This window comes from Mustela erminea, chromosome 6 (assembly GCF_009829155.1).
Source record: "Mustela erminea isolate mMusErm1 chromosome 6, mMusErm1.Pri, whole genome shotgun sequence".
In the NCBI taxonomy this organism is placed as follows: domain Eukaryota; kingdom Metazoa; phylum Chordata; class Mammalia; order Carnivora; family Mustelidae; genus Mustela; species Mustela erminea.
Genome location: NC_045619.1, coordinates 486,325 through 513,285, shown reverse-complemented (window position 1 = coordinate 513,285; position 26,961 = coordinate 486,325). Strand labels below are relative to the sequence as shown.

At 65.2% G+C, this 26,961-nt stretch overlaps 3 protein-coding genes across 10 annotated transcripts in view; 2 read left to right on the top strand and 1 right to left on the bottom strand.

The window, feature by feature from the left end:
- Window positions 1-59: 59 nt before the first annotated feature.
- Window positions 60-3,057, top strand: LOC116592594 (angiopoietin-related protein 5-like). The gene is made up of 7 exons (XM_032345831.1): window positions 60-238; window positions 676-767; window positions 868-895; window positions 1,426-1,517; window positions 2,001-2,127; window positions 2,252-2,437; window positions 2,708-3,057. Exons 2-7 carry the CDS (start codon window positions 681-683, stop codon window positions 3,007-3,009), a joined length of 822 nt encoding a protein of 273 aa, XP_032201722.1. The 5' UTR covers window positions 60-238; window positions 676-680; the 3' UTR covers window positions 3,010-3,057.
- A 1,835-nt stretch (window positions 3,058-4,892) lies between these two features.
- SELENOO (selenoprotein O) lies at window positions 4,893-16,615 on the top strand. Of its 2 annotated transcripts, none has more exons than XM_032345828.1 (9): window positions 4,893-5,515; window positions 9,173-9,376; window positions 10,560-10,740; window positions 11,354-11,484; window positions 11,815-12,095; window positions 14,585-14,735; window positions 15,565-15,750; window positions 15,846-16,002; window positions 16,106-16,252. In XM_032345828.1, exons 1-9 carry the CDS (start codon window positions 4,923-4,925, stop codon window positions 16,250-16,252), a joined length of 2,031 nt encoding a protein of 676 aa, XP_032201719.1. In that variant the 5' UTR covers window positions 4,893-4,922. The 2 variants fall into 2 exon arrangements, with proteins under 2 accessions (XP_032201719.1, XP_032201717.1); XM_032345826.1 differs by having other exon boundaries at window positions 4,894-5,515; window positions 16,106-16,615.
- TUBGCP6 (tubulin gamma complex associated protein 6) overlaps window positions 7,643-26,961 on the bottom strand; it is a 29,440-nt gene continuing 10,121 nt past the window's right edge. The window contains exons 4-26 of one of the 7 annotated variants that reach the window (XM_032345820.1): window positions 26,736-26,909; window positions 25,587-25,708; window positions 24,793-24,871; window positions 24,582-24,691; window positions 24,075-24,166; window positions 23,838-23,977; window positions 22,862-23,011; window positions 22,232-22,313; window positions 22,059-22,147; window positions 21,814-21,929; window positions 20,548-20,686; window positions 20,168-20,239; window positions 19,039-20,011; window positions 18,825-18,883; window positions 18,602-18,743; window positions 18,346-18,514; window positions 18,109-18,250; window positions 17,832-18,026; window positions 17,623-17,755; window positions 17,191-17,404; window positions 16,908-17,107; window positions 16,712-16,818; window positions 7,643-7,995 (exon numbers count right to left, since the gene is read on the bottom strand). In XM_032345820.1, the coding sequence (XP_032201711.1) occupies window positions 16,727-16,818; window positions 16,908-17,107; window positions 17,191-17,404; window positions 17,623-17,755; window positions 17,832-18,026; window positions 18,109-18,250; window positions 18,346-18,514; window positions 18,602-18,743; window positions 18,825-18,883; window positions 19,039-20,011; window positions 20,168-20,239; window positions 20,548-20,686; window positions 21,814-21,929; window positions 22,059-22,147; window positions 22,232-22,313; window positions 22,862-23,011; window positions 23,838-23,977; window positions 24,075-24,166; window positions 24,582-24,691; window positions 24,793-24,871; window positions 25,587-25,708; window positions 26,736-26,909 (3,684 nt within the window). In that variant the 3' untranslated portion in view covers window positions 7,643-7,995; window positions 16,712-16,726. Of the gene's footprint in view, window positions 7,996-12,044; window positions 12,133-16,700; window positions 16,819-16,907; window positions 17,108-17,190; window positions 17,405-17,622; window positions 17,756-17,831; window positions 18,027-18,108; window positions 18,251-18,345; window positions 18,515-18,601; window positions 18,744-18,824; window positions 18,884-19,038; window positions 20,012-20,167; window positions 20,240-20,547; window positions 20,687-21,813; window positions 21,930-22,058; window positions 22,148-22,231; window positions 22,314-22,861; window positions 23,012-23,837; window positions 23,978-24,074; window positions 24,167-24,581; window positions 24,692-24,792; window positions 24,872-25,586; window positions 25,709-26,735; window positions 26,910-26,961 lie in introns of those variants that run through there. The other 6 variants (XM_032345819.1, XM_032345823.1, XM_032345818.1 and 3 more) reach the window with 6 other exon arrangements.

Here is a 26,961-nt window from a genome sequence, read left to right as displayed (position 1 = left end):
AGCAGTTGGCACACGCGCTGGCAGGTGCCCGCCACCATTCTGCGGCCCCGCACGGGGCGCCCACCCCGGGCATCTCCAGTGTGTGTCGTCGCTGCTCCTGGTCACGTCTGTGACGCATCTGTGTGGCCCGCCTGGGGCCCGGAGCCCTGCTCCGTTGTGTTTGTGTTCGCTCGGTGTCCGACAAAATCAGGTGAAACCCACGGCCGTGAGCTGGGCTGGACCGTGTTCTTCCTGTCACGTACGTGCGTGTACACGTTCCTCAGAAACTGAAATAAAGTCTAATTTTGGAAGCTCCTGTTCGGTGGAATGTGTGGAAACGGGACTCGGGGGGTAGGGGAGGAGGTGGCCCGGGCCGCTGGCACTGCCTCGGGGCCTGGAGGACTTCCGGCCACTGCCTGCCTCTCGCAGAAGATCCTATTCCCGGGCCCAGTGAGGACACCCGCCAAGGGGAAGTGCGCTCAGAGGGGCAGCCCAGCCCTCGCGTCCCTGTCCACACCCTCGGGCTCCCCGCCCCTGGGAGGGCAGGAGGCGGGGGAGCCCCGCGCCCGCACAAAAGGTGCTGGGGACCCGTGGCTCAGATCTGCCCAGAAAGAACAGTGAGCACCACAGGGGGCGTGCGGGGAGGCTGGTCGGGCCGTGGGCTGGGCTCCGCACCCACCATGTCTGCACCCCCAGGAAGCATGGCCGCCTGCCCCGTGCTGGGTCTCGCTGCTCTGCTCTGCCTCTCCGCGCCTCAGGCCGGCTCCGTGGTGCAGTATCGGCGGCCGGTAAGGGTGGCCATCGGGCAGGTGGCTCCTGTGAGTCGGACATGGGCTGGGCCTCCCAGAACTACTGAGCCTGCCTCTTACCAGGATCCTCTCTCCACAGGTGCCCGTGGTGCTTCTGGAACCCCAAGGTCTGGCTGCGTGGGGTGGCGGAGGGAGGGGCTGGCCGGGTGGGCCCGAGACAGGCAGCCTCTCACCTGTCACGCACAGGTCCCCACCCGGCAGGTCTCACTCCCCAGGAGGACCCAGCGGGGTCCCTGCCCAGAGCAGCCTGAGGGCAGGGCAGGCAAGGACGCGGCCCCACTGTATCCCCTCCTAATGCGGGCTGGGCTTGGGGTAGCGCTCGGCCGGCTGCCAGGCCAGGAGGAGGAAGGTGGGGAAGCCAAGACTGACCTTGCGAGGGCAACAGGTGAGGGCGTGTCTGGGGCGGCAGGAAGAATGGAGGGTCTGGCCACGGGCTGCCCGCTGGCCAGATTCCAAAGAGGCCTGGGAGGGTATGGCCCAAGGTGAGGGGACTGGCTGCCCACCTGCTAGGAACAAGGTTGTGAGTCGTCTGGCAGACTCTCGCAGGGCGTCTGCAGGAGGACAGTTCTGGTTCCAGGCACCGAGAGAGCATGGCCCCTTCCCAGGCCCTGAGCCTTCCGGGCCCTCTCTCCTGCAGGGAGGGACTGCTCTCACATCTGGGTGCAGAGACCCCGCGCCCCGAGCGGTGTGTACACCGTCCAGCCAGAAGGAGCCAGCACCCCCTTCGAGGTGAGCACCCCACAGCGAGGGCCCAGGGGGTGTTGTGTGTGTCACCTGGACCAAGACAAGAGATGGCACTGTCCACCTAGCTGGGGAAGGGCCAGCCAGGCCAGGTGCTGCTGGTGGAGTCCGTCCTCAGACCCCCCCGGGCACAGAGATGTTCACGGACGTTGTGTTACAGTCAGGAAAGGCTGGGAGAAACCTAGGCTTCCACCGTGAGGGGTCTGAACAAAGAGAGGGCCCAGGAGACAACGCCGAGTGAAAAAACAAAGACACAGAGCAGGGCGCAGTGGCGTCGAACTGGGCAGGCTTCCTGGGGCCCAGGCCCTTACTGCCAAGTTTCATCCCCTTTCTGAGAAAGTGAATTTAATGGGATACAAGTTTATTGATACTGACAAGTAGAAAAACAACGTTTCAGTTTTCAAATACAGTGTTTAAGGGAGTGTGGACAGGAGAGGGGCAGTGCCTGCCACGGGCCGGCCCTTTTCCCAGGTTCTCTGCGACATGCGCCCGGACGGTGGCTGGACAGTGATTCAGAGCCGAGACCGGGGCCAGGGGACGCCTCTGGACTTCGAGAGGTGCTGGCAGGAGTACAAACAGGGCTTCGGAGACCTGAGAGGTAGGACGGTGCTGCCCAGTGGCCCAGGGGTGTAGCCCTCCAGGCCTTGACCCCCACTGGGGACACAGGGCAGAGATGGAGGAGGCCGGGGTGGCCCGTCACACAGCAGCCTCTGCCTCTGCAGGTGACCACTGGCTGGGGCTGGACCACATCTCTAGCCTGACCTCCCAGCCAGGCCTGCGCTCCGAGCTGCGCGTGGATCTCCTGGACGCGGACAACCGTACGCTGCAGGCCCACTACGATGACTTCCGCGTGGGCAGGGAGGAACAGTTTTACCCGCTGACCCTCGGCCGGTACTCGGGGAATGCAGGTGAGTGCTTGGGAGGTAAGGGACCCTTGTGCCTGCTTTGCCCTCTGGGCTCTCCAGCCTGTGGGGAGGGGGACTCTTGCAGCAGGCCAGAGTAGGGAAGGAAGTGTGGGCCCCTGGAGCCCCCATTTTCCAGCAACATCTGCCAGCCTCTGTGCTCTGGGAAGGGCGGCCGCTTCCCAAGCACCTGCCCTCGGGTCCCAGATGGCCAGACAGCGAGTGGGGGGCCTTGGGGTCAGTTGACCCGCCACCCACACTGCCACAACACTGCAGGGGACGCATTCCGGGGCTTGGGCCACACGGATAACCAGGAGGGCTGTGGCTTCAGCACGCTGGACCGTGACCATGACCGCTGCTCGCCTTGTGTGGACGGCGCCCAGACCTTCAGCAGCTGCAGCCACGATCGCTCGGGCGCTGGATGGTGGTACAGCGCCTGCGGCCGTGCTGACCTCAACGGGCTGTGGCCGGAGCAGGCCGGGGCCGCCTCGGGCATGCGCTGGGCCTCTGGTGACCACCAGCCCGCCCTGCGCGCCAGCGTGCTGCGCGTGCACACCACTGCTTCCGGCAAGGTCTAGGCGTCCCGCCAGTCCGTGTCCGAGCCTCATTAAATGTTCAAGCCTGGCTGTCCTTGCCGTCTTCCTTGGGGTCGGGACTAGGGAGGGGCCAAGCTCTGCTCTGGCCCAGCCTGGCTGCTCAGACCCTGCTCACCCGGATGTCTGTCCATCCAGGACAGGCCTAGGGAAATCCAGGCGGCCGTGCAGCCCAACATTTAGGCCAGAAGCCAGGTCACCACATCTGAGAAGGCACTACCCCTTGGTGCTGGTTCCTCCTGGAACCCTTGGCACCCACCAGAGCCACCGCTGGCTATGACCTCTGTGGGGGCAGCCAGCAAGACGCAGAACCGGGTACTCTTGAGCCTTCAAGAACCCGATCCCACCAGACTCCAAGGTCTGGGTAAGACAGTGGGGTGAGGGGGCACGGAGATGTGTCAGAAGGGCCTGGGACCTGGGGAAGTTAGGGGGGGCAGTGACAGTAGGCTCAGGCCAGGTCCCCTACGCAGTTAGGAAGAAGACTGGGAACAGGGTTCTCTGGCAACAGGCCAAGTGAAGGCCCCGGTGAGCATCAGTGGGGAGGGAAAGTCAGGCTGCAGGAGGAGACCCTGGGGCTCTGAGCACCTGTTGGGACCTAACCACATTGTCCCCCACAGAGAAGGTAGTGTCCTTGACCATCTCAGGGATGACGACTCTGAGCTGGAGAGGGGCTGAGGGGTTCCCCAGTGTCACAGCTGGCAGGGCCAAAGATGGTTCACATGAGCTCTGGGAGGCCGACGTTTTGGTCCCAGAAGAAAGTTCCACAGGTGGCTCCTGGAACTTAAGGGTAGAATCCAGCCAGGAGGGAGCTTGTGCCTTTGTCCAGGGTCCCCTACATAGCTCCTGGTCTTGGGTTTTAGTATGGGGCTAGGTGGGGGAAGGGGGGTGGGAAGCCCTTCCAAGGACCTCCGTCCGGGGTTCTTTTCCAGCCTGAGTATCGGAGGTCTTTATTCTGCAACAGGCCTCCTGGCTTCTCTGGGGCAGACGCTTGGAGGCCAGACTTGGCTCTCCCCAGCCTCCCGGACAGTATGTGGGGAGCTTCTCTCGCCGACTGCGTGCCCTCCTGGAGCCCGGCACGGAAAAAACCGGAACACGAGGGCGTGAGCTCGTGTCGGGGTGCTCCGAGGGGAAAGTAAAGTTCCCGCGGGCACTTCGGGAGGCACGCGGGGCGGCACCGAAGCCAGGACGCAGGAGCAGTCCTGCTCCGAGCAGAGGCAGAGCAGGGGCAAAGGGGCTCCCGCACCGGGGAGGAGCCCGGCCCGGCCCGGCCCGGCCCAGCCCGGCCCGAGCGCTGCCCGGTCGCAGGCTTGGCTTCGCCCTGGGGCTCTTCGCGGCCCGTCCGCAGGGACACGGGCCCTCCACCCGGGCTGAAGACCCCTTCTTCCCTTCTGCCTCGCTGCCCGGCGCAGCCGAGGACGATCCGGAGACAGGCCCTGGCACAGCGCAGGGCCAGAGCTGACCCTGGCCTCCCCCGGGGTCGAGGGGCACCCCTGGTGGTCGACCCGGCACGTCTCTCAACACGGTCAGCCCGCTCGGAGCTCGGAGCCCCGACTGTCCGGCCTTTCCCGGGCCGGACCTCCAGGGACCTCCAGGGACCCGCTGGCTCGTCACGCAGGCCCGCCCTCCCCCGCTCCCCGAGCGGCTCCAACACTGGGCCGCAGGCCCGCGGAGGCGGACGGGTCGCAGGCGGCCAAGTCCTCCTTCCCCCCGCCCCGGCCGCTGCGGCGCCGCCCCTAAGGAGCTGACAGACGCACGCCGCAGCCAGTCAGAGTCAGGCTTTCGCGGGCGCGGCCCGCGCAGGCGCACCAGCGGACACCTCCGCCGGCGATTGGACGACCAGGCACGCCCGCCGGGCTTCCGGTCGGGGCAAAAGGGCTTCCGCCGCAGCGGCGCCGCGGATGGCCGCGCTGGGGGCCGCGCTGGGGGCCGCGCTGAGGGCCTCGCTCGCGGCCGCCCGTGCCCGGTCGGCGCCGCTGGGCCACCGCCCGCCGCACGCGCCCTGCTCCGCGTCGGCCGCTGCCCGCGGCGCTGCCATGGAGCCGGCGCCCCGCTGGCTGGCGGGGCTGCGCTTCGACAACCGCGCCCTGCGCGCGCTGCCCGTGGAGACGCCGCCGGCCGGGCCCGAGGGCGCCCCGTCCTCGCCGCGGCCGGTGCCCGGGGCCTGCTTCAGCCGCGTGCGGCCCGCGCCGCTGCGCCAGCCGCGCCTCGTGGCGCTGTCGGAGCCCGCGCTGGCGCTGCTGGGCCTGGGCGCGCCGCCCGCCGACGCCGCCGCCCGCGAGGCGCGCGAGGCCGAGGCCGCGCTCTTCTTCAGCGGCAACGCGCTGCTGCCGGGCGCCGAGCCCGCCGCGCACTGCTACTGCGGCCACCAGTTCGGCCAGTTCGCGGGGCAGCTGGGCGACGGCGCCGCCATGTACCTGGGCGAGGTGTGCACGGCCGCGGGCGAGCGCTGGGAGCTGCAGCTCAAGGGCGCGGGCCCCACGCCCTTCTCCAGGTGGGCGCGCGCGGGGGGCGCGGGGCGGGGGCGCGGGGCGTGCGCAGGCCACGCTTGTCCTCCCTGCCGCCGGGCGAGGTGGAACTGGAGGTTTGGTCTGGGGACAGACACTGCGGGGGGGAGGGGGTGTCCCAGGGCCCCGGCGGAGGGAAGGGCTGGTGCAGAGACCCGGAGGTCACAGGGAGGGGACAGAAGGGGGACTGGGGCTGCCGAGCCTGCGCCCCCGCGGCAGGACTGGTGCCAGGTGCCCTTGGCCCCTCTGGCCGGCCGGGGGAGGGGACCTGCTGGCCCCGGTCCCGCAGCTCCAGCCCCTGCTGTGTCCTGGTCCCGAAATCGACACAAGGACTTTGGAGTCCGTTCTGCCTGTGACCCCGGGTTCGCCGCCTGCCCGGCGCAGCCAGCCTTGCCTGGGGAGGCAGGGCCGTTTCCCAGCAGCGGCGCAGACAGCCCAGGCTTGCTCTCCAGCATAGCTGCTGTGCGTCCACCCACAGAGTCGCCGTGTGTGGCCGGTGCCCTGCACAGGGACCAGAACCCCTCAGATCCAAGCCCCCAGTGGACGCTCTGCCAGACACAGGCTTCTGAGCACTTGCAGGCCAGGGACCTGGGTCGAGGTCCCCACGGCCTGGCCTGGCAGCTCTTAGACCGGTCCTGCCTCTCACGTACCAGACGGCGCTGGCAGCCCGTTCTGCTCTGTCCACTCAGCGCTTGGTGCCTTCAGTCCGTATTTGCTAAATACTTGTTGAATGGCTGAGAAGCCACACCTAAGCTGTTTTCTGTGCAGAGAAGTCCTGAGGGGGAGTGTTCTGGCCAGTCCCTGTGGCCTCCCCGACCCCCCCGGGATCTGAACGCATCCCACGCCCCCTGCCTGCGCCCCAGCAGCTCCATCTTGGACCCCTCCTCCTCACCTTCCTGTCCCTGGAGGTCTCCGGAGGTCAGCCTCACGCCCCTGCCACCACCCAGACAGCCTGCGCGGAGCTGTCCGCACCGGCGAGTGAGGCGAGGGTTCCTGCCCCTCCAAACGCCGCCTTCGGGCCTGCTCGCTCTTCGAGCATCGTCAGACTTTGTGTGTTCAGTTTGGTCATTTATTTTTGCCGGTTACTACGACGTGCTCAGGAGAGGAACCCTCTGGACATCTCTTGTGTTTGAAGACTTGAGTGTTTGCAAGTCCATGTTTTAGACTTGAGGTCTGCTAGAGGGGTCACTTCATGCCTGGAGGCTAACGTCCCAAGTGGCTGTGTGTGGCTTCAGGCCAGCCCTGTTGGGTACCTAGATGTGGACTTTGGGGGGTGGGCGGGTGACGTCCTGCCTGCTGTGGGGTTGGGATTTGGGGAGATGCCTCTCCTGGCGGGTACAGAAGAGCTTGTCCTCCGCTGGGCCCATCCCACAGCTCGGCTGGCAAGACACGGGTGTGCAGGAGAAGGGAGTGCTGTCGCGTGTCGTGCTGGCCCTGTGGGTACAGAGAGGCCCTTTATCCTTGCTGTGTAATTGTCCAGTTCTGGCTTTTGCTTTGGGAACCCTGCCTTGGGCAAGAAGACAGGCTGCTGATTTTCAGGACCGTTTTTACCAGATTCCAGATTAAACTGCGCAGTGCTGGCTTCCTGCCGAGCATGAGGTCCAGCCGGGTGAGAGTCGTTCCCAGGCCAGGGAGGGGAGGGCTGACATTTGAGGACAGGTCTCTGTCCCAGTTCCCCACACGGACTAGAAGGAGGTGACTGGGGTGCACTTGTCGCTCTGGCCAGAGGCTGCCGCAGTGAGCCCTGCGTGACTGCCAGGCCTGGTCTCCAGAGGTGTCACTCATACTGCGACGAGCCGCAACAGCAGGCATTTGTGAGAACTGCAGCTGCTTAAAAGCTCGCAGCGGACGCCTGAACGGACGCCGTCCCCCACGCCCACGAGGGAGAAGACCCCGTCTTGTCAGGATGTCAGTTCTTCCCAGTTTGACTTACGGATTCAGTATGATCCCAGTCAGGGCGCCCAGGGCCTCGGTGGGGGAGCGTCTGCCTTCGGCTCAGGTCATGATCCCAGGGTCCTGGGATCGAGCCCCGTGTCGGGCTCCCTGCTCGGCGGGGAGTCTGCTTCTCCCTCTCTCACTCCCCCTGCTTGTGTTCCCTCGCTCTTCTCTCAAATGAATAAAATCTTTTTAAAAAGTACAGTTCTGATCAAAATTTCAGCCGTTATTTTGTAGATCCTGATGATGGGATTCTAAAGTTGACACGGAGAGGCGCATGCTGAAGGACAGCAGAGTCGGAGCACAGACACTGCCCGAATCCAGGCTTGACTGTAAAACTGAAGTAACCAAGAAGGCGCAGAGCTGGCGGGGGCACAGGCCATGGAACAACAGACAGACCCCGCGTAAATGCTGTCACTTAGGACACACGAACAAAGGCGGTATATGAAGCAAAGACCATCATCCGAAGAGTTGGTGCTGAAGCAACTGGAAGTGTACACACCAAAAATGTACCAGACACGGACCTCAGACCCTGAAAAATTGAAAAATTAACTCAAAAGGGATCCTAGACCTAAACATAAGATGCAGAACTATAAAACCAGAAGATAAACTAGAAAACCCAGAGGACGTTGTTTGGACATGATTTTTTATTCTTTTTTTAAGACTTCATTTATTTGAGAAAGAGACTGAGAAACAGCATGGCGTCGGGGAGAGACGGGGGAGAAGCAGGCTCCCCACTGAGCCAGGAGCCTGATGCAGGGCTGGGTCCCAGGACCCTGGGATCATGACCTGAGCCGAAGGCAGATGCTCAACCAAGTGGGCCACCCAGGCACCCTGGGACATGATTTTTTTGACACAACATTGAAGGCGAGATCCACAAAAAAAAAGTCATGGATAAGCTGGACTCCAGTGAAGTTAAAACTTTTGCAACTGACAGTATCAAGAGAACGAAGAGAAAATATTTGTAGAAGACCTGCCTGATAAAGGACTGTTACTCAAAGTAGACAAAGAACTCTTAAAACTCGGGACGCCCTGAGGGGCAACTGCCTTTGGCCCAGGTCATGATCCCTGGGCCCTGGGCCCTGCATGGGGCTCCCTGCTCAGTGGGAGGCTCCTTCTCCCCGCTCTGCTATTCCGTCTGCCTGTATTCTCTTCCTCTGCCAAGTATGTACTTGACACAGATCACAAGCAGGCAGAGAGGCAGGCAGAGAGAGGGGGAAGCAGGCTCCCCGCGGAGCAGAGAGCCCGACACGGGGCTTGATCCCTGGGCCCTGGGATCATCACCTGAGCTGAAGGCAGAGGCTTTAACCCACTGAGCCACCCAGGCGCCCCTAAATAAAAAATCTAAAAAACAAAAAAAAACGAGTTTTCAAGTCCTGGAAAGGGCTGCCTGAGATCCTTCGCCCCTAACCGTAAGAGACTAAAGTAACGAAAGCAGACTTGCACACGTACCCGTGAGCGTGCAACACGCCCGCCTGGCTAGGTCCTGGGCAAGAGGCCTCACGCAGCCCTCGCTGCCCTTGGCATTAATCTGGCTCTACGGCGGGCTAGGCCCCGGCTGCCGGATAGGGGCCGTGGTCGGGGCCTCTTGGTATCAGGAGCCATGGGACCTGGAGATCTTTGTCGATGACGGCCGAGCCCGCCTGCTTGCTGCTGGAGCCTGGGCGTGGCCCGGACAGCTGCCTGACCCCGCGGCTGTGTGATTTCAGACAGGCCGACGGCCGCAAGGTCCTGCGGTCGAGCATCCGCGAGTTCCTGTGCAGCGAAGCTATGTTCCACCTGGGCATCCCCACCACACGGGCCGGGGCCTGCGTCACGTCCCAGTCCATGGTCGCCCGAGACGTGTTCTACGATGGCAATCCCAAGTACGAGAAGTGCACGGTCGTGCTGCGGATAGCTTCCACTTTCCTGAGGTAATACTGCTGCCCTCCCGCGGGAGGCCGCACCTTGCTTGTCAGGTGGCCTCGGCGCGCAGGCCGGTGCCGGAAGTGCGCAGCAGGGACACACGTGCGCGGACCCCATCCCCCGCTGGGCTCCTGCTGCGGGGGAGGCAGGGTGCAAAAGGCACCGGGCGTTTCCTGGGTCGGGAGCCCTGTCCTGCGTGTGGATGGCTGCTCGGGCCCCCGTTGCCCCCAGGAGAGAGGAGGTGGCAGAGAGGCGGCCCGTGTCCCTGGAGCGGGGCGCCCTGAAGCACCAGTGAAGGGGGATGGTCTCAGGCTGGCAAAAGAGGGGCTGCCCAGATGCAGGGCTCTGGGACCCAGAAGGACACGGAAGTCCCCCAGAAAGTGGCCTTGTTGTGTGTCAGGAGACACGCCTGCTGGGCCCCCGTCCGCGGGGCCGTCCTTGCTCACACCCCCGTCCTCAGCCGCGGTCCCTCCTCCTCCTCCCTGAGGTCACCGTGCCACCTGGCATCACACGGTTCTGACCATTCTGACCACCGGAACCCACGGCTGTTGGCAAACGGCTGTGACGTCTTCTGGTCCCCCTCCGGCGGAGCCGCACAGACCCCGTGTGCTGGGGGCCATTCCTGCGGTGCCTGAGCCTGAGCGCCTGGCTTTGTCTTTTGTCCTCCGAGGCCTAGAAGAGCCTGGGTGGTCGTCCGCCTCCCCCCAGGAGACCAGGGCCACCTCCCTGAGGGGCGCTCCCGGCAGTCTGACCAGTGAGCGAGCGGAGGTGGGGAGCGCTGCGGGGCCAACCCCGTGCCCGCCAACGGTCATGGTGGTCGTTCAAGCCAGAGGTGTCTCCAGACACTGCCTCCGTCCCCTGCATGACACGAGCACTCGGTTGTAGAGCGGACCCCGCTTGGAACTGGTAGGATGCCAGTCACCGACGCTGTCCTTGGGGTAGGGGGACCAGCGCAGAGCCCTGCTGGTCCCGAGCCGGCCGTGCCTCCCTGGGCCTCCCCAGAGGCACACGTGGTGTTGGCCAAAAGCAGAATGGGTCTGCGTGTGTCACTCAAAGACGGGTTGTGCTTTTCTTGGTTTTGTTTTAATCTGGGTGTTCTTCCTGGCCTTGGCCACAAGGCGTAGCGGCAGGCTTCTATCCCGGGAGGCTGGAGCCGTGCTGAACCCGGTACAAACGCGGGTCTTCCTCCAGGTTCGGATCCTTTGAGATCTTTAAGTCCGCAGATGAGCACACAGGGCGCGAGGGCCCCAGCGTGGGGAGAAACGACATCCGAGTGCAAATGCTCGACTATGTGATCAGCTCGTTTTATCCCGAGATCCAGGCGGCGCACGCCGAGGACCGCGCGCAGAGGAACGCCGCCTTCTTCCGGGAGGTACGGGCGGCCACGCACCGGCGTCCCGCCTGCTGGTGCGACTCGGTCTGCCTGGCGGATGGACAGAGGTTCTCTCTTGATGTCCCTGCCCTTCTGAGTCCCTCCCCTGTCCCAAAGCCTGTCACCTCTCGTGAGCGTTGAGCAGGACCGACTTCTTGGGAATGCTGCATGGAGGGTCGGGGTTCTTGGGACACACCCAAGGATCACTGTCTCCGTGGCACTGGAGGTGCCGTGTGCCCCCGCCAGGCCCAGCAGGAAAACGGGGTGGGGGAGGACCCCGCTGCGGGGGAGCCTGGGTGCTGGTGGGACTCGCAGACAGTCCCAGTGGGGCCCCGGGTGTAGCAGCCTGGACCCAGCGCAGGTTTTGCTGGCTCGGTTTGCACCCGGTTATCCTCCCGGGCCAGAGTGGTGGGGATGGTCAAGGCTTCCTGGTGTTTTTGGTTTCATGGATAAAAGCCCAAATTAGTATATGAAAGAGACAGACGGGGTAAGTGGAAATTAGAGCCCACACGTGTGGTTTTCCCTCTCACGGCTGAGTGTGCGCCCGGAGGGCAGAGCTGTCCTTGGGGAGGGGGGGCGGGGCAGGGGGCACCGTGCATCCGTCCTGTTTCAGGTGACCCGCCGCACGGCCCGGATGGTGGCGGAGTGGCAGTGTGTGGGCTTCTGCCACGGCGTGCTCAACACGGACAACATGAGCATCGTGGGGCTCACCATCGACTACGGGCCCTTCGGCTTCCTGGACAGGTGAGCCGTGCGGGCCACTGGGGGCGGCCTGCCGGTGCGGGGCTGCTGTTCTCCCTGTTCTGTTTGGAAATGCCGGGTCAGCTCTTCCCAGCAGCAGAAATCCCCCGGAGGGTTCCGGGACCGGAAATGGCCCCCCGGGGACCCGAGCAGGAGGAGGCGGTGAGCAGGCGGAGGCCGTGCCGCTCTGCTGCTGACTGGGCGGGCGGGCGTCTGTGGCTGCGGCATCTGGACCTGAGCCGCGGGCCAGCAGCCCAGCGGGGCAGGGGGGCGGTGGCCCCGCAGAAGAGGCCTGCCTCACCCCCTCGGTGGTCCCCTTGCCCCTTGTGGCAGGTACGACCCCAACCATGTGTGCAATGCCTCGGACAACGCCGGGCGCTACGCGTACAGCAAGCAGCCCGAGGTCTGCAAGTGGAACCTGCAGAAGCTGGTGGAGGCGCTGGAGCCCGAGCTGCCCCGCGAGCAGGGGGAGGCCATCCTGGCTGAGGAGTTCGACACCGAGTTCCGCTGCCACTACCTGCAGAAGATGCGCAGGAAGCTGGGCCTGGTGCGCACGGAGCTGCCCGACGACGAGGCGCTGGTGGCCAGGCTCCTGGAGACCATGCACCTGACCGGTGAGCGGGGGCCGGTGCCTCGGCGTTGGTCAGTGAACTAGACACAGCGCAGAACCGAGCGTCTCAGCCCTGCGGTGTGGGGTTTGGGGGCAGCAGGCCTGGGCACCCCGCTGGGCACCCGCTGCCCCCGCCCGTCTCCCCACACACCCCGTCCTCATTTCCCCGCTGCCGCAACCCCGGCAGCCCCGTTCCGGCGTCTGTCTCGGAATCGGACTCCGCGCGGGGCCCTCAGTGATACGGGCCCACGCAGGGTCTGTCCCGTGACAGCGCCGAGGACAGCGTCCCCGGGGCCCCCAATGGTGTGGTGGGTGTCAGCCTTCTGGGCCTCTCAGGGCTGAGGGAGAGCCCGCGGTGTGGACGGACCACACGCCACTCCTCCGTCATCGCTGCTGCACGTGGGTTGTCTTCCCCTTGGCCTGTGTGGGCAACGGCACCACGAGACAGATGTACGGACAGACATCCCTGAGTCCCTGCCCTCGGTTCTCCCAGCACCGCGCGAGCAGAAGCGTCCACGTGTGCGTCCCTCCAGCCCTCGGGAGCGCTCTGCCTTCTTCCCCAAACGGTGGTTTTACGAAATTGAGGACGTGTCCTTCTGTCCGTTTGTTTTTCCCACTGTGCACGGGCTGAGAGGAGCCCATGTCCTGTCTTCGGGTGAACCGTCGCGGCGGAGCGCGGCAGCGAGCCCAGCAGGCGCTGATGTCTCGCGCTTCTGGAGGCTGGGGGCGGAGGTCGGGCTGCCGTGCGGTCGGGCTGCCGCTGAGGGCCTCCTTCCCCCGCAGGGGATCGAGAGGGAGGGCGGGCGCAGACCCCGTGGGAGGCCACCGCCGTCCTCGCCCGGGTGCTGGTCTGCGTGGTCTCTGCTCTGGTGTCCGGGCGACGCTGCTCTCGTGAGTTAGGAAATGTTCCCTCCTGTTCAGAAGCTTGGGGAGAACTGGTGATCATGCCCCACGTCCCGCAGAACCCAGCGGTGAGGCCTCTGGTCCTGCCGTTGTCTTTGCTGGGAGGTTCTGATTGCCCAGTGTCCTCGCTTGTCTCAAGACTTCCCGGATTTTGTGTCTTCTGAGTCCGTGTGGGTAGATGGCGTTTCCAGGGCCTTGGCCGTTTCATCTGCGTGTCCGGCGTGTCAGCAAGGAGTCGCCCAGACTCTCCGCAGTCACGGCCACACTCCCATTTCTGATCTCAGTTACTTGCCTATAACCAAAAATGTCCACCTTCTCGATCTTTTCAAAGAATCAACAACTCTAGGTTTCAGTGACTTTTGCTGCTTTTTTGTTCTGTTTCGTTTAACTCTGCTGTACCCTCTGTTCCCTTCCTGTGGGCCAGCCTTCCTCTGCGTGTTCCCTTTCTAGTGCCTTACGGCTACGGTTAAGTTACTGGTTGAGGCTTTTTTCCCTTTGAGAGGAACCAACCTGGACCAGTGTCAGGGTCACGAAACCATCGAGTCCCATCACCACAGGGCTGCAAGTCACCTTTTCTCCTTGTGCTCTTCCGCTGTCGGTGATCAGCACCGTTAAGTCCCGTCCGACCACTGCTTCCGTGGCGACCGTCAGTATTTGCTTCCACAGTCTCCTGCCCCTAAGTCTTTTCTGATTTCCCTTGTGATTTCTTCTTGGAGCCCCTGGTTCATCTTCACACTCTCTGGGAAATCTCTGGTTCTCCTTCTCTGAGTTCTGTCTTCATCCCGTCGTGCTTGGAGAAGACGCCGGTCTCTTGAAGCAGGCGGACCTGCTTTCTGGCTGAACACGCAGTCTGTCTCGAGAGCGTCCCGTGTCCTTGGGCAGACAGCTATCTGTCTGTCCGACAGAGTGGCCTGACCGCGTCCGAGGTCCTTGTCGGTCCGCCCTGCAGACGCCCCATCCGTTCTCCAGAGCGGGGCAGTGAAGCCTCTGGCTCCGGGGAACCGTTCCGTTTCGCCTTCCGTTCCACAAGTGCTCGGTTTGTGTGTTTCCAGCCGGGACACCTTCTCAGTGAACGGGCTGTCCGTCAGCACGGGACACCCTCGCCATTCGCGGGCCTCATGCCGACAGCGGCGGGCCGGCCCCGCTCTGCAGCTTGCGGTCTGCCTGCGCTTTCTCCTGTCCCTTCCCTTTAGACCGGACAAGCTGAAAGTTCTTTGTTTTAGTTCAAGCTGCCAGTCTCATTCGGCAGCGAATCCACCTCAAGTCCTTGCTGATGGGGACCTGGGGCGCCATCTCTGTCTCGCCATTTTCCCGCTCGTTTTCTCCACTACGGCTTCGTGTCTGCACCGTCTGGTCCCCTCTCGTTGCCTTTTGTGTCTGTCTCCAGGATGTTCTCCCGGGTTGACAGTGATTGTGTTTGGAGGTGGGTCCTTGGCCTGACTTGTTAGTGTCTGCTGTACGTTGAGCCTGTGTGTTTGGACGTGTGTCAGGGGCTTGTCGACGCTCTGCCACACCAAGCAGGCAGTGAGGATGGTGACCACAGCGGGGGTGGCCAGAGGCTGACCTTGGTGCCGTATTTACCTGTTCCAGGGGCCGACTTCACAAATACCTTCTACTTGCTGAGCTCCTTCCCAGTGGGGCCGGAGCCCCTGGGCCTGCCTGCGTTCCTGGCCGCGCTCACCGCACAGTGCGCCTCCTTAGAGGAGCTGAAGCTCGCCTTCCGACCCCAGATGGATCCCCGGTGGGTACCCAGGTCTCACTTTCTTGGAATTTGCTTCCAGAAGGAGACGACCGTTTAGAGCAGAGTGCGCTGGGGCACCCGGGAGGGGGGTCAGGCCCCACCCGGGAGGAGGGTCAGGCCCCCATGTCGGCAGCTCAGCCCACTGGTCAGAGAGAAGGACAGCAGTGCTGCCACCGCTGGGGCAGGCCAGTGGCACAGGCCAGGGAGCAGCTTCCCAGAATGGCTCTCTCGTCTGCCCAGGAAGAGCCCCAGGGCCCCAGGGCCCCTGGATCACAGCCAGACCAGGCTTTTCTGTGCCCTCTCCCACCGGGAAAAGCAAATGGTGCCCGAGCCTGCACTCACGAAGACATGGGAAGCGCGGTCTCTGGGTTTTGACAAACAAGCCAGCAGCCCGTGGTGGGAGAGAATTTAGTGCAGCGGCGCGGGGAGGACAGGCTAGCAGGACCGGGGAAGGGGAATTGGTGTTGGGCCCCGCCCCCCGCCCTTCTGTGAGTACGCTGTGGAGTAGTGGACAGCAGTGACCTACCCCCTCCAGCGGTAAGCAGGTGCCCCATGCACCCCGGGGGCCTGCAAGTCAGCCTGCGGCACTTCCTCTTGGGGCACCCATGTCCAGAGACCTGCAAGGGCTGCTAGAGAGTGGGGGTGGATGGCTGCCTCACCCCGTGGGGCCGGGGTCACCCCCCGCGGCAGTCAGCAGCGGCCCTGTGGAGCTGCTAAAGCCACCACCGCCTCCCCTGGGCCCCGATGGCCATCTTCCAGGTGCCCAGTGGCCTCGGGACTCTGCCTGCGGCAGGGGCGGGGCCAGGCCTCACGCTGCCCCTCTGCACAGGCAGCTCTCCATGATGCTGGTGCTGGCACAGTCCAACCCTCAGCTGTTCGCGCTCATGGGCACACGGGCGAGCGTCACGGAGGAGCTGGAGCGCGTGGAGCAGCAGTCGCGGCTGCAGCAGCTGAGCCCGGCGCAGCTGCTGAGCAAGAACAGGGCCCACTGGACCGCCTGGCTCCAGGAGTACGGGTGAGGCCGTGGGGGCCGGGCGCCAGCGACTCCCGTGCAGGGAACTGCGGGGGGGTGGGGGGATCCACTGGAAAGATGAACCTGGATGATTCCAGAGCCCGGCTGGAGAAGGACAGGGAGGGCGTGGGCGACCAGGACGCCTGGCAGGCCGAGCGCACGCGCGTCATGCACGCCAACAACCCCAAGTACGTCCTGCGGAACTACATCGCCCAGAATGCCATCGAGGCCGCCGAGAACGGGGACTTCTCAGAGGCAAGCGCACACCCGGCCCTCCTCCGTGCTTGGGTCCCGCTGCAGGCGGCGGTCCAGGGAGCGAGGGCTAGTCTCTCAAACGCCTCTCCTCGCTCCTCTCCAGGTGCGGCGGGTGCTGAAGCTTCTGGAAACCCCGTACCACAGGGACGGGGAGCCCACCGAGGCTCCGGGGGCCGCCGGGGCAGACAGCGGGGAGAACTCGTACAGCAGCAAGCCCCCACTGTGGGCGGCCGAACTGTGCGTGACGTGATCCTCGTAATAGCCTCGGAGGCCTCCACACGTGGAGTCCCGAGGCCCCGAGTCCCACCGAGTCCTTGAGGCGGCGCACACCCCATGGGCACCCCAGCCCGTCTCTCCATGACGGCCGAGACGTCCAGTCAGGACCTGACCCGTCTCCGTCTGATGCAGACTCAGCAGCCCAGCCCGCGCTCAGGGCGCTCCCTATCAAAGCCGCTTTGTGCAAGCACAGGAGGGAAGCCGGCCCGGCGGGGGAGGGGCGGAGCAGCCCCAGCCCACCTCCCCGGCCTTGGGCCACTCAACCGCAGGCCACTGCGTGGCTTCTGCCTACTGGGGAGACACGGCCCCCAAATAAACCAGCAGCTTCCGTGGCGCATCTCTCGGTGGCTCTGCCCCTGGCCCGGCGGCCTGGGAAAAAGAGGTGCTGGGTGGGGGGGCGGGGTCTGGGGAGTATGGGGGGGCTGGAGCACACCTGTGTCGCGCAGCCTCAGGCGTCCTGATAGTAGTTGTTGAAGTTGATGCGCAGCAGGAAGTCCTCCAGGTGGGGCTGGTAGCCTCGGTTCACCAGCTTGGTCACCACTGGGGGGACCGGGAGCAGCTCAGCCAGGCCCGTCTACGGGCTCCTGCCCCACTGTCCCCAAGCCCTCCCGGCCCTGGGGGACAGTCACCTTTAAAGAGGAAGTGGGAGTAGTACTTAAAGGTGCTGTAGGACTGCTGCATGAGGGCGAAGTTGGGGTGCTGCGCGCCGCGGGGGCCGCCGGCGGGGACCCAGGGCTGCGAGATGAGCTGGCTGCGGAACTTGAGCACGAGGCTGAAGATGCTGTGGATGACGTTCATGACCGGCGCGGCCTTCTCGGTCAGCAGGCCCCTGGGGAAGCACGGGGCCGCCGGTGAGGGGCGCCCGGGGCCCCGGACGCGCACGCGCAGAGGCGCCCCGGGCGCCCGGCTCACCGGAACACGGCCTTGTGCAGGTACTCGGCGTGCGCGCGCTGGATGTCCTCGAGGTCGCCCACCTGCGCCAGCCGGGCCCGGAACTCGCACCAGGTGACGTGCAGGATCTGGTTGGCGATGTAGCCCTGCGTGACCTTGACAAAGTGCTGCATCTCGTGCTTGAAGAGCTGCAGCTGGCGGAACTGCACGGAGCCGGCCGCGCGGCTCACCAGGGCTGGGGGGGAGGGGCGGGGTCAGACGTGCGCGCGCGCGGCCCACCACAGCTGGGGGGGGGGGTCAGACGTGCGCGCGCGCGGCTCACCAGAGCTGGGGGGAGGGAGAGGCGGGGTCAGACGTGCGCGCGCGCGGCTCACCAGAGCGCGGAGGGGGCGGGGTGGGGGGGGCAGGCGTGCGCGCGCCGCCCAGGACCGGCCGGGCTGCGGCCGCCCTCACCGGCGCGCTTCAGGTGGAAGCAGACGTCCTTGAGCGCCCACATCACGAGCTTGAGCTGCAGCAGGAAGGAGAAGATGCCGCTGTACCTGCTCAGGCAGCCCTCGGTGAGCACCACGTTCAGGGGCCAGTCGACCTGCGGGCGAGGCCGGCTCAGCACGCCCCTGCGGGGATCCCCCCCCACCACCGCCACTCGGCCCGGCCCTGCTGACCTTGTACCTGAGCTCCAGGCAGCTCAGCACGTCCGGCGCGTTGGGGGCGAAGGCCTCGGGCAGGAACTTGAGGGCGAAGGAGAGGTTGGCGGCGAGCGGCGTGTCGCCGTGCAGGCTGTACCGCAGGGCCTTGCTGAGCACCGAGTTGAGCACCAGCGGGTTGAGCAGCTCCCCGGGCGTCTGGCCCGCCCCCAGCTGAGGCAGGAGAGGGCACAGGCGTCCCAAGGGAGTCCCGGCACCGAGGCCAGCGGCCACGCCCACGCCGCGCCCCGGTCACCTTCTCAAAGAGCAGGTCGCTGAGCGACTGTGCGAACTCGCCGTCCTCCATGAGCAGGAAGTGCCGCAGGGCCTCGAAGTGCGCCTCCAGCCGCAGCTCCACGAAGAAGTAGTCCACGGCGGCCTTGTTCACCAACGAGACGCTGGCGGGAGGGGCCCAGGGTCAGGGGCGGCGGGGGGCGGGGCGGGCAGGGGGGGCGGGGCGGGCAGGGCGGGCAGGGCAGGGGTGGGCACTCACTGAGCGGCCAGCGGGGCGCTGATGGAGTGCTTCATGAGCACGGGCAGCGGCAGCAGCTCGCTCAGCTGCACCGCGGTCTCATCTGCATCTGATCGGACACGGGGGTCCTCCGGGAGGGCGAAGGCCCGGGGAAGCCCATGGTGCAGCAGGTGGGCGGCAGGAGGCTCTGCTATAGGACAGCAGATGGCCGTTCAGCACACGGGACACGCTGGGCTTCCGCCTGCCCGCCTGCCCACCACCGCAACCGGCCACTCACACATGGCCTCGTAGCTGTCCGGGTACTGCTCCAGCCCGTACTGCTCTGCCAGACCCGCTAGGTAGGCCTGCTCCCGGCCCCAGCGCTGGGCCGCGGCCGCCTCCTCACCAAGGCCGGGGCTGCTCTGGGCCGCCACGTCGTCCTAGGAAGGAAAGGGACAGTGGGATCCCCTACATGCAGCCCCATCCTGGCAGGCCAGACCCCTAACCCCATCTGTCCTCACCTGTGAGCTTGGAGGGTGATTTGGAGAGAGGTCCTCCGCGTCCCTACTCGGTACCGGTCCTGAGCAACACAAGTGGGGCAGGAAGAGTATGAGGGCCAAGTACCCCTCCACAGTGGGACCTCCCAAGTCCCCAGGGCTGCAGACTCCCTGCCCAGACCCCTCCTGGGCCCACAGGTGCCACCAGTGATAGGAGAGCTGTAGGGGTCCCACTGACCTGGTTCTTCGGGGATACCATCACCCAGGTCCCCAGATAGAGCCGCTGCGGACGGCAAAGCCTGGAGGCCATGTGGCTCCCCACCACTGGAACCAGCCACCTGAGCGGAGTCACTGTCTGAGGCCGTCTCTGTAGGCATCTGTGGCTCGTGCTCACAGACGGGGCTCTGCGCTCCCAGACTGAGGCCTGACCGGGACACCTGGTCAGTGAGGCTCTGGCAGGGCCTGGGCATATCGGGCTGGCCTTCCCCAGAAAGTGCACTCAGTGCCACGTGGGACTGAAACACGTGTCCGTGGACGTTCCACCGCGGTCGGGAGGGGGCCATCCCAGAAGTACAGCCGCCTATGGGAACGCTGCCTTCTGATACATGCTCAAGGAGCTGCTCCGTGGCCTGACTGCTCCCCTCCTGGGGGACGGTGTGCCCAGCGGGGTGGGGGTGAAGCAGAGCCACGTGTCTATCTGGGACACCTGTGTTCTCTGGCTGTGTGACACTGTCCCGCCATAGCTGCTGCCCCTCATTGCTCGAGCCACCTCCTACAGTCTGCAGGGTCCCTGGGGAAGCCAAGGGGGCTACAGCGGGCCTCAGGATGGTTCTGAAATCATACTCCTGTGTCCCAGCAGGCCCTGTGGCCACCACATCGGATGGAGCCCAGGGAGGCAGGTCAGAGCCGATGGTTTGTAACGCCTCCTCCAGGACAGGGGTCACGCCAGCATGCGCAGGCGGCTCAGCCTCCCGGGCTCTGGGCAGGAAGTCTTGGATGCTGAGGCCCTCAGAGAACGGCCCCGGCCTGTCCCCCGGCCCCGGCTGCAGCTCAGATCCTGGCGCTGAGCCGCGGGCCCCTGCAGCTGGCGGCCTGACTTGCTCCGGCGTCCGCGAGTTCAGCCAGTCCCAGGCAGCCACATGCTGCGGCTCTGCATACCTGGAGTCGGAGCTGCTGCCGCCGGCAGGGTGCTCATGGCCCGAAGACAAAGTCTGAAACACAAGTGGGTGTCAGTCTCTGAAGCTTGGTTCTGCAACCAGCACCAAAGCTCATGGAGCCGGAAAGTGCTGGAACAGGCCAGTGCAGACATGAGGCATCCAGTTGCCAACCCCATGCTCTGCGCCCGAAGCCCGCCCCCGGCTCCTCACCTGGGAGCCGGCGGCAGGGAGGACGGCCAGTGGCTCCGGGGCCTTCCCTTCGGACACGTCCTTCAGCACCCCCTGAAACTCGGGAAGCGGTGGTGAGCACCTAGCCCTGTACCACCCAACCCTAACCCTCAGCACCCAACACACGGAAGCCACGGCTCCCAGCTGCCCCAACGGGCCACAGCACGAAGACGAGAAGAGCCTGGGCCTACAGAGAGCACACCGCGCTGCCCACCGTCCGGCGCCAGCACGGCCTCCTCCCAGTCCCGACGTCCCTGGGCAGAGTTGCCAACCCTTTCCCAGAGCCCAGGTCTGCAAGCACTCAGGGGCTCCGAGACCGCCAAAGCCCAGGGGGAAGAGCTCCCATCCGAAAGCAGCAATACCTGAATGTGCTTCTGATCTTCTACGAGGAAACGAAGCCGTGCACTTGCCAGTCGGTGCCTCTGGATCTTCCACAGCGCCTTCTGCTCTCGGCGAGCTGCTTCTGCCGACAACTTGCTATAATGGTCAACCAGCGCCTGCCTAAAGCCACACCCAGAGACACCCAGCTGCCGTGGTCGCCCGACACTGTCCAGCTGGTACCCCACGGGCTAGGGTGGCTCTCCACGGCAGAGGCCCTCGGCACCTTCCCAGGCCAGCAACTGGTCCCCGGTGGGGCCCCCTACTGCACCTGCAGGGGCCTCGCTGGACAGGTGTTTCTGCCCACCAGACCAGGACCCTGGAGGACAGGCACCTAGCCAGGGCTCAGCTGACATCTGCTGAGCAAATACCAGAATGAGCCGCTACACGGTCGGAAGCAAGAGGACAGGCAGGAGGCCCAGGGCTGCCAGGCCCCCCATACGAGGGGTACCTTCCTATTCTGCTGAACTGAAGACAAGTGCCAAAGGGTACAGAGAGCATAAGGCAAACGCCGCATCGGCTTCCCTGGCCGCTCCCCCCGCACGTTACTCCCAGCGATTCTGGTCCTTTCAGCAGCAGGGAACAGGGCCAGACCTGGACTGGCTCATTCCCACTCGGATGCCCCAGACCAGGGACACCGCCCTATACTCTGCTGTCTCCCATCGACAACAGAAGAACATCCACCCCACACGCACACAGGCACACATGTGCCCAGGCACGCGCACGCACGCACATGACACGCGCTCCGTGAACAGTATCTAAGGTCAGGACGACTGTGGTCCTGAGAGAAGAGGCAGGAAGAGACAGCCCCCCACGAAGGTGCCCCTGGGAGAGGCCGGCTCTGCTGCCGGGTTACAGGAGGAGCAGGGCAAGCTAAAGGCCCCACGAGACCGCCTCCTGGACACTGGGCTGGACAAGTGCCCCATCCATCTAGCGTCCGGCTCACCACAGGCTTCAAAATGGGAAAAGGGTTGGGTGTTGTTGACCTTGAGAACAAACAAGAGACAGGCAAGCAGGAGAGACAGACCCACCGCGCATGCCCTGTCTGGGCTCCAGTCCGCACGGCCGCGCCGCGAGGGCGGGAGCGCACGGCGTGTGGCGGAGCCGCCCGAAGCCCTCCGCCCAGGCGCACGCGGGAGCTCGGGCCCCCACTCTTCACACACACTTGAGAATCTTCAAGATGCAAAGACGACCGTCCCGAGGTCCCGCCAGGACAGCCCCGAGTGGCCGCCTCGCCCGCGGCCGCCTACCTCGCCTTCCTCTCCAGCCGCTCCTCCAGGACCCTCAGCCGCCTCTCCCGGTCGCAGAACCCTCCCGCGGGGCCGCCGCCGCCGTCCAGGGCCTCCTGCCGGGCTGCCCGGCGCCGCTGCACGAGGCACCACACGCGGCCCGGCGCGTCAGAGCTGGACCCCACGGGCCCCCTCCCCCTGGCGCCCCTGCACAAGGCACCACACGTGGCCCCGCAGGCCCCAACCCCGGCAGCCGCACTGCCTACCTCCTGGTCCTGCACAAACTGCTCCTTCAGCCTCTGAAACTGTTCTCGCTTCCGGGCGTCCAAGGCCATGCGTTCCGAGGTCTGCCGATCTGTGTGGAGATGGGGGTGCGGTGTGGTGAGGTGCCTGCGCGGGCAGCCCCAGAGCCACGGAGGGTGACCCGAGCCGCACGCACCACTGAGGGCTCGCAGGACTCTGGACGCTGCTTCCCGAGCCTGGACAATCAATTCTTGCTTTGCAATTTCCACTCGTAATTCCTGAAAAAGACCGTCTGTCAACACATCCAAATTCTCTGTCCCCCGCTCTACGACGGCCTCCGAGCAGGGGCTGCTCAGACCCCACGCAGGCCCCTCCAGGGACGGCACCCTGGCTCCACAAGCCTCAGCAGTCAACAGGCCCCCACTGCCCCGAGCAATCTGGGCCGGGACCCCCCCCCCCGCGTGCACCGACCCAGAGGAGAGCAGGGGCTCGAGGCGGGCTTCTCCACAGGGATGGAGGACCGGCCAGAAGCGGCTTGCCATCAAACCCCTCCCTGGGCACGCGAAACACTCGAAGCTCAGGCCCTGGAATACCAGTCCCTTCGGAACAGGAGAGGAGCTCAGAGTCCTCCGGGTGCGGGAACCTCTGGTCCTGCTGCCCAGGACTGGGCCTGTCTACCCACCCAGCCAGCCCCAGAGAGAAAAGGACAGCCCCTGCCCGGGCGTCCCCCACCCAGATAACCCTACCCAGACACAGAACACCAGGGGCAGCCTCCCCATCAGCCCGAGACCCTCAGAGGGGAGGGAGGTCCCACGGCGCCCAGCACCTTCTCCTCCTTGCTGATGGAGCTGTGGCGTGCTACCCTCTCCATCCGCCCCACATAGATGGCACAGTCCCTCTCGACCTCCTTCAGCTCCTCAGGGGAGAAGATCACCGCGATCCGAGGGACGGGGACATCAGAGCAGCAGAGGTAATGCTACCAAGAGGGAAGAGCTGAGGTGAGCCAGTGACACGCAGACCCATGCCCAGCTCTGCCTCGGTTCCTGGTGACCTGGGGGACAGGGACAGCTCCCTTTCTCAGACATGTTCATTCACCCTAGGGCCACCTCCAGGACACTCCAGATGGGTTGCGTGCGGTCTCTGCCCAGGCCATGGCTGCCTCCCACCAACGACCCTCCAGAAGCCACGAAGACCTCTCCTTGGCCTCCCTCGCTGGACGGGTGTGGGCTACAGGCCTGGGCAGAGGCCTTGAGCTCAGCCCAGACAGAACAGACCCCATCCCACAGCTAGCCACCCCCCAGACCCGCTCCCTCCCCAGGGAGCCCCGGCCTGTGCACTCCCCAGCATCTGCCCCTCCCCATGTCCTGCAGCTTCGGTCTGTTCTCAGCCCAGCACAGGGAGACCCCATGAGCCACAGGCCTCCTCCCAGCCCCATCCTGGGCAGCCCGCCTGCACCCCGCTCCACAGCTCTTCGCCCCAGGGACGACACGTGGGCCGCTGCCAGGCCTCTTCCTGGGAGCCTGACAAACCCTTCTCCCCCAACCCGCTAAGCCACGAAGACATGACTCCCTAAACCAGGTCCACCCTCCTGGGGAAGCAGCCCGTGCCTGTCCCACCGGGGCCGTCTCCCACATGGACAGAGGGGGAAGGAGAGAAGGAGCCGCCCCCGGCTCTGAAACGCCTCTGCTTCTCCTCCTATCTCTGGACAAGCTCCCAGACTCGACAAAGCTGCTTGTGACGTTCAGGGGAAGACGAGACTGACCACGAACTACAGACGAAGGGACAGGAGGGCGGCCCCTCACCTGAGGGCAGCAGACTTTCAGCAAGTTGATGGTCTTCCCGCAGACGTACACGTCGCGGGCGGTGTGCTTCAAGAACACGGGGACGCAGTCCTCCACCTCTTTGGAAATGAGCACGTAGCCGTGGGTCCAGTAAAACTTATCTGAATTGGGGACAGGACACACGGCCGGCCGGGGTCGAGCACTGGCCCTGCGCCACATGATGGCAGAGGCCCAGCCCAGCCACCGGCAGCCGCCTACCTCTGAAGCCCAAGTACTCGTGGTTCACCTGGATCATGAACTCGCCGCAGACATCTCTGAAGACGCCGCTGTACACCCAGTCGTGGATGAACCTGCCACAGCGGATGGGCCCACAGTGAAGGGTCATGGCAGCCACATGTGTATTCTGACCGAGGCCACAGCCCAACCCCCTCCTGCCTCCCCACGCAGTTCTCTCCTCCTCCCACACAACCTCCACCACTAGCAGGTGTGCGACAACAGAGCTGTTGTACATCTGCGGTGGGTACACAGTCTGCGCGGGGTACGCGGTCTGCGCGGGGTAGGCGGTCTGCGCGGGGTACGCGGTCTGCGCGGGGTAGGCGGTCTGCGTGGGGTATGTGGGGTACGTGGGGTGCACAGGGTACACAGTCTGCGCGGGGTTCGCAGTCTGCTCAGGGCTCGTGGTCTGCGTGGGATACGCTGTCTGCTCAGGGTATGCGGGGTGCACAGGGTACACTGCGTGGGGTTCACGGTCTGCGCGGGCCCCACCTTGTGTAGGGCTCGCAGCTGGTCTTCAGCAGGGACAGGAGCACGGGGTAGTGTTCGTTGCTGCAGTTATCCAGAGCTTCCTGATACAGGTAGGAGAGCAGCTTCACCCCCTGGAGACAGCAAGGGGAAGTTTGGGGCGCTCACCACACGCCCCTGACGCCCAGCCGCAGCCCCACCGCTCAGCCGCCCCTCGGGAAGAACCAGAACTCACGGTGGGGAAGGCGGCCCCGGGCTCCCCGCTGCCGCTACCTGGGAGCGCAGCGCCCACGCCACAGAGCTCGGCCAGGTACCTAGATGCAGAGGCTGCATGAAACCAGGTGGGCAGACGCACCGCACCCCCAGGACCAGGGACACCGGAGCAGAATGTCCCCCAGGCACATCTCTGCCTGCCTTCACCGAGGACGGGGACTCCAGACCAGAGCCTCCTGCCCGGCCCCTCCCTGCACACCCCGTGCACCCCCACCCCCTTCTCAGGCTCGGACAAGACTCAGAGCCACCCTGAGTCTGTGACCCTTCCCCTGCCCCTGTCACACCCCACCGCGTCCCGCCCAGTGACATCTCCTCTCACTCGCTGACTGGGGAGACCCTGCCCAGACCCCTCAGCCTCCGCCCTGCTGCAGTCCACGTCCACAAGACAGCACTGTGCGCCTGCCCCGCCACCCCCCTGCACCCCGCCACTAGCCCCTCTGCCCGTGAGGTGTCCTCTCCCACTGAACCTCCCTCCCTAGCACCCCCAGGCCCCAGGCTCCCTTCTCCCAAGGGCACCCACCACACCACTCCACCCGCTGTTTACCCACTGGCCCGTGAGTGCCAGGGGCCAGGACTGTGGGGACCCTGGGTACCTTTCAGGCAGGAGCCCCCAACCCCAGACAGGGCCTGCCACGGAAGGCCACCGACAGATACTCAGCACACAGCACCCGGGGAGCCCGTCGGGGGCAAGGGCCTCTGTTCTCACCAGCCCTTTGCAGCCCCGCAAGCCCCAGAGCGGCCCCCGCCGGGGCTCACCTGAGCTGCCGGCCCAGTTTCTTGAAGAGAAAGCCAAGGGTGAGGAGGCTCAGGGTGGGCGGCGTGGAGAGGACGCAGGCCCGGTAGTACCGCAGGTACCTCCTCAGGCCGCTGGTGAAGGCCTGCGGGGAGAGGGGGCTGGAGGCAGGGCGGCCGCACACGGGGACACCGCTGCGGCACGCAGAATGCGGAGGACACCACCGGAGTGGGAGGAAAAGCCCTGGGGCTCCATCATCTGTGGAACGGCCACGTCCGGGTCGTGCCCAGGGACCCCCGCCCAGCTGGAAGCAAGGACCCTTCACGAAATCCCAGGGCCCAGACCAGCTACACCAAGAAACTTGGAACTGGGGGTCCCAGGGGGAGTTCTGAACCACTGGGGTCTCGACCACACGTGCGTCCGGGGCTGCATCCACAGCCACGGCACCCTACCTCAGCTCCGCCTCCACGGGAGGTCTGCATGGAAGGCTCCGGAACAAAAGTCAGTTCACCCACCAGCCATGTCCCCCACCCCACACGGCGGGCCCTCCCATCTTCGTCGGTTCCCTACTTGCCTCCACCAGCTGCCCCGTGCGTCTCACACCTGAACCTCATCAGGTCGGCCAAAGGCAATGCCACTGGGCCCCGAAGTGAAGGGGCCCAAAGTGCCCCCGCTGGACCGCAGCACCCCGCCTCCTCTGCTCAGCCCCCCTCTGCCTTGCTCTCTGTTCTCCCAAAGCTCCGGCCGCGTCTGGAGGCCCGTCCCTCCCCGCAGCCCACACCTGCTGACCCAGGGCTGGGGGTGCTCTACCTGGCATATGGGCCGACTGCAAGGTTCTCCAGAAGAGATGGCTCAGCCCCAGGGCCCAGAACCCCAATGTCCCAAATAAGGGAGGACGCGGTGCGACTCCCTGAGGGCCGAGCAGGGGACAGGCAGTGCACGCCCACCCCGTACTGCTCCGGCCCCGAATGCTGGCTGCTCCTCTGTCCCATGGCCTTTCTCCCCAGGTCTGCAGGTAAGTGACATGGGGCTAAAACATCATCCCGGGGATCCTGTTCCCAGAGAGTGACTGTCAGCTTTTAGACGTTGCTAAGCAAACAAAAAGTGGTCCTGGGGTAGAATTCTGAGGCTCCAGGGAAGGTCTGGGACAGCCACAAGGCGGAGGGCCACACCTGGAACACGAGGCCCTTGCCACACGAGGAGTCCAGCACAGGCTGCAGAGAGAACTGGCTCAGACGTGCGTAGTGCGTCCCGCACACGGCCACCTCGGAGAGGAGGCTGCTGACGCTCTCGGGAGAGGCTCCGGACACGTGGACACCTCGCTTCACCGTGAAGGTCTGGGCCGGCTGGACAGGGCAGAACAGAGGCTACTGAGTCAGGCACCCAGAGCCCGACATG

Coding starts and splice junctions, on each gene's coding strand:
- SELENOO (XM_032345828.1), top strand. CDS start 4,923: ATGGCCGCGCTGGGGGCCGCGCTGGGGGCCGCGCTGAGGGCCTCGCTC. Junction 11,485..11,814: donor CCCTTCGGCTTCCTGGACAG/GTGAGCCGTGCG, acceptor CCCTTGTGGCAG/GTACGACCCCAACCATGTGT. Junction 14,736..15,564: donor CGACCCCAGATGGATCCCCG/GTGGGTACCCAG, acceptor CCCTCTGCACAG/GCAGCTCTCCATGATGCTGG.
- LOC116592594 (XM_032345831.1), top strand. CDS start 681: ATGGCCGCCTGCCCCGTGCTGGGTCTCGCTGCTCTGCTCTGCCTCTCC. Junction 1,518..2,000: donor GAGCCAGCACCCCCTTCGAG/GTGAGCACCCCA, acceptor CCCTTTTCCCAG/GTTCTCTGCGACATGCGCCC. Junction 2,128..2,251: donor GGGCTTCGGAGACCTGAGAG/GTAGGACGGTGC, acceptor CTGCCTCTGCAG/GTGACCACTGGCTGGGGCTG.